The 10592-nt window shown below is 32.0% G+C and overlaps 1 protein-coding gene across 3 annotated transcripts; it reads left to right on the top strand.

Moving 5' to 3' along the window:
- Positions 1 to 411: 411 nt before the first annotated feature.
- On the top strand, positions 412 to 10441 carry LOC111699740 (cell wall protein IFF6). Of its 3 annotated transcripts, none has more exons than XM_023470473.1 (11): positions 412 to 488; positions 1229 to 1326; positions 2263 to 2322; positions 3400 to 3577; positions 3917 to 3988; positions 4430 to 4484; positions 5100 to 5194; positions 6599 to 6672; positions 7501 to 7567; positions 7666 to 9129; positions 10304 to 10441. In XM_023470473.1, the coding sequence occupies exons 2-11, from the start codon at positions 1285 to 1287 to the stop codon at positions 10318 to 10320; spliced, it is 2124 nt and encodes a 707-aa protein (XP_023326241.1). In that variant the 5' UTR covers positions 412 to 488; positions 1229 to 1284; the 3' UTR covers positions 10321 to 10441. The 3 variants fall into 3 exon arrangements, with proteins under 3 accessions (XP_023326241.1, XP_023326240.1, XP_023326242.1); XM_023470472.1 differs by having other exon boundaries at positions 434 to 488; positions 1278 to 1326; XM_023470474.1 differs by having other exon boundaries at positions 434 to 488; positions 1278 to 1326; positions 4436 to 4484.
- The last annotated feature ends 151 nt before the right edge of the window (positions 10442 to 10592 follow it).

Here is a 10592-nt window from a genome sequence, read left to right on the forward strand (position 1 = left end):
CAAGTGTGCAAGAAAACAAGTTTGCAAACAAACAAATTTGCAAACAATCCAATTTTCAAACAAACAAGTTTGCAAACAAACAAATTTAAAAACCAAACAACCTTGCAAATAAAAAAGTTTGCAAACAAATAAGTTTGAAAGCATAGAATTATGCAAACAAACAAGTTTGCAAACAAGCAAGTTTGTAAAAACAAGTTTGCAAACAAATAATTTTGATAGCAAACAAATTTGCAAACAAATAATTTTGTAAGCAAACAAACAAGTTTTTCCTTCTTATGTTGAGAATTAAGATTGAAGAGTTATTTAAATACTAAAGATTTTGTGATATAGAATACTTAGATTACATGTTAAATTAGAATTCATTTGACACCGTTCACAACTTGATATTTAAACTCTTGTAAAATTTTAATTTTATTTTTAATTAATTAGTTACTCCGCATGTCTTGAGTGTGTTTAACGAATTAGAACGTTATTCCTAAAGATTGATGGTAAAATTATTTGGTTTTTGAGCTGAAAGTTTTTCTTTTAATAAGAACATCCTTTTAGTTAAGATTTTACAAAAAGTTTTAAGCATTTTCTAAGAAAATCTTATAAATAGCTTCTTTAATAAAATTTTGTAAAAGTAGATTTGCAAAATTTTGAAATAACGAAATTCTTCACGTTGCAAAAATATTTAATTGTTTTTTTATCATCTTACAGATAACTTATGATTGTTTTTTTCTTTAATTATTTTCTCTGTCTTTTTTTAAAGTTCGTTACGAATATTTTTTTTTGAGAAATCCTATTTCAAAATATCAAAATAAATATTTAGTTGGTGTGACTTGTTAGGACAGGATTATAAACATGGCTTGATTCCATAACTGTTGGTAAACATGGCCTGATTCCCTAACTGTTGGTTTTTACACATACTAGTTTCAAAAGTGAAGATACAGTGAAAACCGGAAAACAGGAAGGGGCTTTTAGACTCAAGTTATGACTTTCAATAGTCCAATAAACATTAGACAAAGCAAATTCATTTCACGAAATAAGTTGTTTCATAAGTCACTGGTAAAAAAAACATTTGCTTTGTAACTATATCCTTTAATGTCGTCAGCCTTTTCTAATGTTTTCTGGTTATCACTGTACGTCACAGATGTTTGTAAACAACCATTGTAGGTAGCCCCCTCTTTATAGTTCTACCTATACCTCCCTAGTTCTAGTAATTGATTCAATGTATCGTATGCATTAGTGGAGAGTAGAGAAGAGTATATAACAGTGTAGTTTCACATTTCTTCTAGATCTGTAATGATCTTCATCTATTCTTCAGTTCTGAACATCCTTGCTCAGGAATCCATCAAATCGACACATTTTTTGTAAGACATACATTTTTATACATGAACCAGACAACCTTAAAGGGAGTGTAGCCGTAACCATCCATTTAAAGGGGAGCATGTTCGATCCCAAAGGGGCCTTTTAAATATTTCGCTGAACTAGATGAGTGAGATATCCCTATTTTTCTATCGAAACATTGATTATTTATTGGTTTTTCTGTGAAAATTACAAGGGGGTTTATGCTGCGGACAACGAAGGAGAAAATGATAATTAAACACTTGTTATAACAAAGATATCTTCATCAATATTAATCAGTCAGAGGTTTAAAAGGCACGTTTTAAATCCAGAGAATTTACGAATGAACATGCAAATTTGAAATTGAATTTCCAATTGAAAATTCTCTTTCTCTGACAATTTGAAACTATATTCCTCTGACAATTTGAAACTATATTTCCCTGATAATTTGAAACTACATCCCCCTGACAATTTGAAACTATATTCCTCTGACAATTTGAAACTATATTCCTCTGATAATTTGAAACTACATCCCCCTGACAATTTGAAACTACATTCCTCTGATAATTTGAAACTATATTTCTCTGACAATTTGAAACTATATATTCCTCTGATAATTTGAAACTATATTCCTCTGATAATTTGAAACTACATTCCTCTTATAATTTGAAACTATATTTCTCTGACAATTTGAAACTATATTTCCATGACAATTTGAAACTATATTCCCCTGATAATTTGAAACTATATTCCTCTGATAATTTGAAACTATATTCCTCTGACAATTTGAAACTACATCCCCCTGACAATTTGAAACTATATTTCCCTGACAATTTGAAACTATATTTCTCTGACAATTTGAAACTATATTCCCCTGTTAATTTGGTACTATATTCTCCTGACAATTTGAAACTATTTGAACCTGATGGAATAAAGGTGACTACAGGATCCCAAATTATTGAAACTCGGAAAGGAAACTTTTTCCTCCAACTTGAGGAATTATTTAGATTAATATATTTAATGTACGAAAATTTAAATACATATTATTTTTTTGGGTTTTTTTTTCGTCCGAGAAACAATCAGGACTGGTTGCATTTTTTAATTATTTAAGGGACTATTGAAAATAATAATGTCTGATTCAGAGTGCTGTATAATTCTTCATAGAAGGGATATTCTTTAAATCAAAAAAGATCGAGATATCGTTTATTTTCTATCTGAAAAGAGTGATAATTGTAATTGCAAAGAAATTAAGTCTTTGTCATAAAACTCAAATCTTCATTATCCCTTTATCTTTCCAATTTTTGATAATTCAAACTTGACTATTTGATCTTACAGATACCATAGCTTGAAATATCTAAAGTTTAAGACATTGGGTGGCAAAGATAGGGATTAGAAAATCAAACGGCAAGAAAGAAAATTGACAGAGTTAATTTTTTTACTTAAAAATAAACAAAAAAAAATACATTTCAAGTGCGGCGTTTGTTTAGTTTTTTAGATGCTTGTTTCTAAAAATATTCAGCTAGATTATTTTGCTATAATAAATATAAATAATATTACATAATCATTCATGAATTATGAATTATAACTAACGTTCGCATAGACTAGATTGGGAAAATGTTTGCATGCAATAAATAATTGGAGTTATAAAGCATGCGGCAGGCACTGATCTTATTTAAATAGTCAAATCTGGACATAAAAATAATAAAATTTAACCAAATGACACCTTCCCTCAACTCTAATTTTCTAACCCCATTATTTGTACAACCTGTGGTGTAAATCATTAATTTTCTAAACTTTTAAAATTCGGTGATGGTGATGGACCAAACCTCTGTATAGTAAAAAAGTAGATGTTAGTTCCACATTTTATTGAAAATATATTTTGGTCAAGGTTGACACTCGTAAGTTCTTGAGATTGTTTCTGTCATAAAGATTAAAAGAAAACTTAAATTTTAAACTTTGACTGCTTGATCCATCAAAAAATGACGACAATGACAATATTAGAAATTTTTTTTCTTTTCAAATAATTATGATTGATGATTTTGAAAAAAATATTTAAATACTGGGGTTTCGTAGCCTCAGAATGGTAGAGGATATGGAAAGGGTTTGGATGTCCGGAGGCCACCCAAGCCAACCGGAGGAGATGATTATGCAGAAACCCCTCCACCCAGAGGTTACAGTTTGCAGCCTCCAATCCCTAGAGGATATGCCTCCGAAATAGAGTCCTCTATTGACCCTACTATTCAAACTCCAGGTAAAATTGAAGTCAAAATTTGAAAAATTTCACTTCAATTTTCATTTTGACAACGTATAAAATGTGAAAAATTTATTTAAAAATCAAATATTTATTAACTTTTTTGGTTTCCAGCTTTGTCAAGCATATTTCGCTTTTTTAATCATAACAAATGGCATCAGAGCGTTTTAGGGTAGTTATTTTGGAATATTTTGAACAAACTCAAGATTTTTCGTGGACCTCATCTTTCAACTGTCAAGAAATATAAGCATGTTTTTTGTTTCTTTTTCAACCACAGAAATTGATTACATATTTTAAACATTGACAGAATTGTTAAAGAGTTCTAAAACCATATTCCAGATCCGCTTGGAGTAATTGAACCTGGAGTACTTGGACCTGGGGTACCTGGACCTGGAGTACCTGCTCCTGGAGGAAGAGATGAGCATTGTTTTTGGTTCTTTTTTAACCATTCAATTTTTGTTTTTCCTGAACTGGACTGTAAGCGTAATTTCAAGTGACCCTTAATGCAAAGATGGCAATGACCGATCACAAGTTCACAACGTTGCTCTCTTTAGCTTTTACCTTTGTCTAATTAAGTATAGATTATAAATAGGTTGAAAACCAACTTATTAAGTAAAGTAGGTACCTGTGTTAATTTGGCAATTGCTGTCCATTGTTTAAAAACCCTTAGCCCGCGATTTAAAAAGTTCGGAAAAGTCAAGTCGAAACTTCTTAAGTCAAGTCGAAACTTCTTAAGTCAAGTCGAAGATCTTGCAGCTGTCAATTTAAGGAATTAAGGCTCGAGTCGAAGTATTTAAATCGCGGGCTCTGCATTGTTTAAAAAGAATAACCAAAAAACATGCCCATCATCAGCTGAAGGGTTTAATAGCAAGCAGAAGATTGAACAGGAAGCAATGAAGATTATGAGGTTAGTTTTTTTTCAGTCGTTAGAATAAATTCTATTTTTTTGTCTATAGAATGTTTTTGGGGGGATATACACTTCAAAACGGCTAAACCAATAGAACCCAAATTTCTAATATAGGTCAGAATAAAATCCACGAATTTTTGTGTTATAATCATAGAGAATAGAATATATGTAAATCTATATTCTATTCTCTATGGTTATAATACACTAAGAAAAAAATGTTTTACGTTACATTAAAAGCTGAAAAAGTTAACTTAATCTTTCTGCATTACATGTAATCTCTTATTGGCATATTTATATATTTATTTTTTGCAAAGAACAAAACAAGTTTACAGTTCCTGGGAATCTTGAATAAACAGAGACTATAAAAACTCTGTACAATCGTCTCTGAAGTCAAATTCTTTGTGGGTAACCCTGTATATGGAATAAATAAATCAAATGAAACATTAATTTGATTATTTTAAGTTTGTGAGCAAATTAAAACAATTATATATGCATAATATACATTTTACAAAGTCACAGTTCACAATCATGAGATAGTTCAAAATGAATTCTAAATGTAAAAAAAAGCTTTATAATTTTGATGAGTTAAAAATCTGAATGCATTTTTTTATTTAGTGAAACTAAGGCAGAATTCCACGATGAGAAAGAAGATACCAAATGTCAATATAAAAACTGGGGACCCTTTGCAGCATGCTCTAAACTCGAAACTGGTAAATTCCAATTCATCTATCTATATAATAGAGCTTTTCGCTAATCTATCTATTAATATTAAAGCTCTTCGCTCATATATATTTGTATATATGCTAGCTATTGCTGGCAATATGGCTGGACCGTATGGGCTGACATTTTTTTTAGGGAACCCTTGAGTACCCCAGGGGTAACATTTTTTTCAAATCAATTTTTTCTTTTAATTTAAAATTTTTTTTCGTGGGTAATGCCGGGTAATATTAGCTAGTATGTATTTCTGAGTGAAGAGCTTTATTATATAAATATGTATATTTATATAAATATGTATATATATGACAAATAACCAATCTTAATAAGCAATAGAAAATTTTCTTATTTTAATAAGATATATATATATGTCAGTTATAGCTGCAGCCAAACGGCTGGACCGATTGGGATGACATTTATTAAGTAAACCAATGGGTATCCGGGACATAAATTTTTTTATAGAATATTTTTCTTCTTCAAAATTCTACTTTTTTCTTCAAAATTCCAATGGCAACGCCGGGAAATTCAGCGAATATGTATTTATGTGTATATTTGTTAGCTATAACTGGCCAAACGGCTTGACCCAATTGGCTAAAATTGTTTGAGAAACCCCAAGGGTACCCAGAGGGGTAAAATAGGCTAAAAAAACGAAATTTTTGTTTTCAAAAATTGAGTTTTTTCAAAATTATATTATTTTACAAATTCAACGGACAACGCCGGGCACTTCAGCAAGTAAATAATAAATATCAATAGACTTTTTTACATATTTACAGAATAAACGTACTGCAGTTTCCCGGAGGATAAGAAACAAAACTGAGTTTGCTAATAGATTTTTTTGTTGGAAATAATTAAAAAAAAGGATTAAGAATTGTTTGCCCTTCTTTTATAATTGATTTAAAGGGACAGACCGGCCATGTCAGGTAGTTAAACTGAGTATGCAATGTTGTGGACAAATTNTAAACGTCAATTATCTAAACGTCAATTATCTAAACGTCAATTATCTAAACGTCAATTATCTAAACGTCAATTATCTGAACGACAATTATCAAAAAGTTTATTATCTAAACGTCAAATATCTAAACGACAAATATCTAAACGTCAATTATCTAATCATCAATTATCTAAACAGTCAATTATCTAAATGTCAATTATCTAATCGTCAATTATCTAAACGTCAATTATAAACGTCAATTATCTAAACGTCAATTATTTAAACGTCAATTATTTAAACGTCGATTATCAAAAAGTTGATTATCTAAACGTCGTATAACAAAACGTCTGTGATTCAAAACGTCGACTGCAACAAAAAGTCGAATTAAAAAACGTTGAAATTATAAAACGTCGACTGCTACAAAACTCAAAATTTACAAATTGTTTATATTTGTTTAATATTTGTTTAGGTAAATGTCGTCAGGCGAGAGTAAGGGAACCCATGTTTCCGGAACAATGTGATAGATTAAGCATTGAAGCTAAGGTCTAAACAATTCTGTTTTTAAGCTGAATAGTGCATACCCTACGGTGGACTTGGGTCAATTTGAATTCGAACCAGACCGACCCTTTGTACCGGCCCGACCCTATCATATGCCTGATCTGTTTCAACTTTGATGGCGCGGCAAGACTTATTACAGTACCCGGTAGCATAGGCCTATTTGACTAGCTATTGCTTAGTGTGACCCCCCACTCTATATTTAACCCTTTCAAGCTGAAGTTTATTTATTAAACCTTCAAAAACATTTAACACAAACACTTTTTCGCATTCTTAATCTCTCTCAAGCCAGAAATAATTATTTCATATTTTGACTTTTAGAATCAATGATTTTGAAACATTTTTAATGCAAGTCTTATTTTGATTATGTTCTCGTTTTTTCAATCAATGTCAAATAACTGTTAATTATATAGAACTGCTATTCAGGGAGGTCAAGGAAATTTAACTTTACCAAGCGCTGGAGAACCTAGTTACCGACTTTTGAGATGAAAATGCACGAATTTTTTCGCTAAACTTTGGAGAGCGGGTCGTTATTTTACTGAATTGTCCCAAGGGATATTTAGCATTTAACGTTCCTCTGTATGGCGAGGCATGGGTCGGTAATGTAGATTAAAAGCAGTAAATTTGTTTATGAGCGTTTTATAACAAACCATACTCCAACATGGCCTCAAAAGTAAATATTTTTCTGTCATGCTCTTTCAGCGTTGACACTTTTAAACTCTTTGTTTTTCTTTAAATCTTTATTATAATCTTTCTTATAGGGGTATTTCTATGCAAATAGATATAAAGCTTCTTCTGCAATTAATTCCTTTTTAGGAATGTAATTGTGAATCTGTAATTGATAACCCTGAAAACCCTACTGGAACTAACTGGGAGAATAGAGGTGATTGTTTTGCAACTTTAGCAAAGTTTTTTTTTAAACGTGTAATCTGAATATACCTAGAAAACCTAAAAAGTACGCTAATAGCCCTTCCTTTTTAGAACCTAGCAAGGAAAGTTCTAAGGATGTCAAAGAAACTACTGAAACCTTAATGGAAATGTCATCTACAAAACTGTCTAATATAGGTTCAACCATCCCTTTACAAAAAATCAACTCAACTGAATCTACTACCTTAGCTGCTGATATCAACCCAGCAGAATATACTACTGCAGCTGCTGCTGAGATCAATCCAGCTGAATCTACTACTGGAGCTACGGCGGTTATAAACTCGGCAGAATCTACTACTGGAGCTGTTACTGATATCAACCCAGCTGAATCTACTACTTCAGCAGCTGATATCAACCTAGCAGAATCTTCTACTGCATCAGCTGATATCAACCCAGCAGAATCTACTAATTCAGCTGCTGATATCAACCCAGCAGAATCTACTTCTTCAGCTGCTGATATCAACCCAGCAGAATCTACTACTGCAGCTGTTTCTGAGATCAACTCAACTGAATCTACTACTGCAGCTGCTACTGAGATTAACCCAGCTGAAAGTTCTACAACTGCTTTCACTTCAGCTGACAAGATATCTTCAAATGAAACTTCTACTACCAATTATGGTGAGACCAATGCAGACAAAATTACTACTGCTTATGGACATACCAACACAGATGAAACTGCTACCACCGCTTATGGAGTGACCAGCAAAGATGAAACGTCTACTACTGCTTATGTTGAGACCAACTCAGCTGAAACTTCTAATACCCCTTATGGAGAGCAAAGCATAAATGAAACGTCTACAACTGCTTATGTGGAGACCGATACAGATGAAAAAGATGATACTGCTAATGAAGAGCAAAACACAAATATAACTGCTACTACTGCATATGGAGAGCATAATACAACTACTGTAGCTAGTGAGATTAACACAGATAAAAGTACTGCTGAAATCGGCGAGATTAGCACAGATGAAACTGCTACTACCACAGCAGATAATTATACAATTTTACCTATCATCCAAAATGAAACAGATGATGCTGCACCAGGAGATCTAGCATCTACCATAGCATCAGATTTGGAAACAACTGAATCAGAGCAACCAACCACAATGGCATCTGAAAATGGAGCAAATGAGACAGCATCTTCCTTGGGCCAAGAAGTAGAAACTAATACAACAAATACTGGAGATAAAGCCTTGAATATGACCATATCACCTGAATTAGGAGCAAACCACACTGATCAAACTCAATCTAGCACAAGTACATCAGAAGCAGGAACTAATGAAGGAGATGAATCAACAACAATAGCATCGACTGAAACAGGACCCAACAGAAAAGATTCAGATGAGTTAGAAGATACTAGTACACTAGCAACAGCCACCACCTTGGGGTCAGAAAATTGGACTTCTGGAAAAAATGCTTCTGAAGAATTAAAAAAAGGTTACACTGAAGAGAAAGTAGATGAGGAAGGATCAACTGGAGGTTATGATGAAGGAAGTGGAGACAAAGCGGAAGGATCAGGTATAGAGGGGATAGATGATAGTTCAACTGATGATAATACTGAAAGTACAACCAAACCAACTGATACACCAGACATTACAACTTTTGATTATCAAAATACAATTTCTAACAGTGATATGTACACTACTGGAAAAGATTACAAGTATACCATGTTATACAATTACATTTAAAACTCTGTTTTTAAAAAATGGGCATAAGTAGTTAATGGAATCAAATAGTTAAATTGAAAGACAAACAAACCCTAAAATTTAATAAGCGGCTTTTAACTTAAAACCATCTTTAAATTTGTACCTTGGTTGTTCAGAGATAAGATTTTAAAAGCTTAAACCCAACTAAAACCTGGTCTTTGTGTCTGCTTAGACCCAAGTAAAGCTCAAGTCAAGACTAGGGCTGGGCACGTTCCGACTTTTTTGAAATCGTTCCGTTCCGTTCTAGAACGAGGGCCTTCAGCTAAATCGTTCCGTTCTCGTTCCTCTTTTTTTATCGTTCCGTTCTCGTTCCGTTCCGTTCTGAATAGAAGAACGGTCTTCCCGTTCCATTCCGTTCTGGGCGTTCTTAGTTGAAGAACGGTTGCATCCCTCTTGTTCTGTTCTTAATTAAGAACGTTTTCATCCCCCGTTCCGTTCTTAGTAACGGACAATTACATCAAAGACAAAAGTTTTATAGAAAAGAGTTGGTTAAAAAGTAAAAAAATTACAATATTTAAATAAAAAGTTCCTCACAGCCGTAAATAATACTTTAAATTATATATTTTAAAATTATATAAAATAAACATACTATGAAAATAATGTATCTACATAAAGTTTGAATTTTCGAAATTTACATCTCCTTGTCACAGCTGATCTGACAGGATTCTGTCTGCTACATAGAGAAAGCTTACAAAACAGTCTCTCATTGGTCGAATCAGAACCAATCCTGACTTGGGTTCTATCTAAGCCCGAGTTTGGGTTTTAGTCGGGTTTAAGCTTTTAAAATCTCATCTCAGTATTTGTTTCAAAAAATAAAAATGAATACAATCCAGATAAAAGGTCTTTCCTACAAGTGACATAATTTTAAACCAAAATAAGTATTTTAATCAAATCCTTTTAATTGATATTTGATTGATATTCAATATCTTCGACAAAATTATATATGAAATAAAATAAAAAGAAACATATATTATTTACATGTTTAGGCGAAGAGAGAAGATGAAAAATTTACTCATGAGTCATGACTAATCATTCTAGCATCCAAAATATACTGGAAAAATAAATATTTTAGCTCAAATTAATAAATACTTTTTGTAGTACAGAAAATAAAGATTAAAATTACATTTTTTCTCATGAAAGAATTGCGTTGTACATATTAAACTTTGGTACTGTATCTCGGTACAAAACTGAACAAACTTGACGCGTCAAAATATGAAATTTCAATCAAAATTTAGAATCAAACTTTGAGATAAAATGTGAAATATAGTAGTGAGA

This window comes from Eurytemora carolleeae, unplaced genomic scaffold (genome assembly GCF_000591075.1).
Source record: "Eurytemora carolleeae unplaced genomic scaffold, Eaff_2.0 scaffold262, whole genome shotgun sequence".
Taxonomy (NCBI): Eukaryota; Metazoa; Arthropoda; class Copepoda; order Calanoida; family Temoridae; genus Eurytemora; species Eurytemora carolleeae.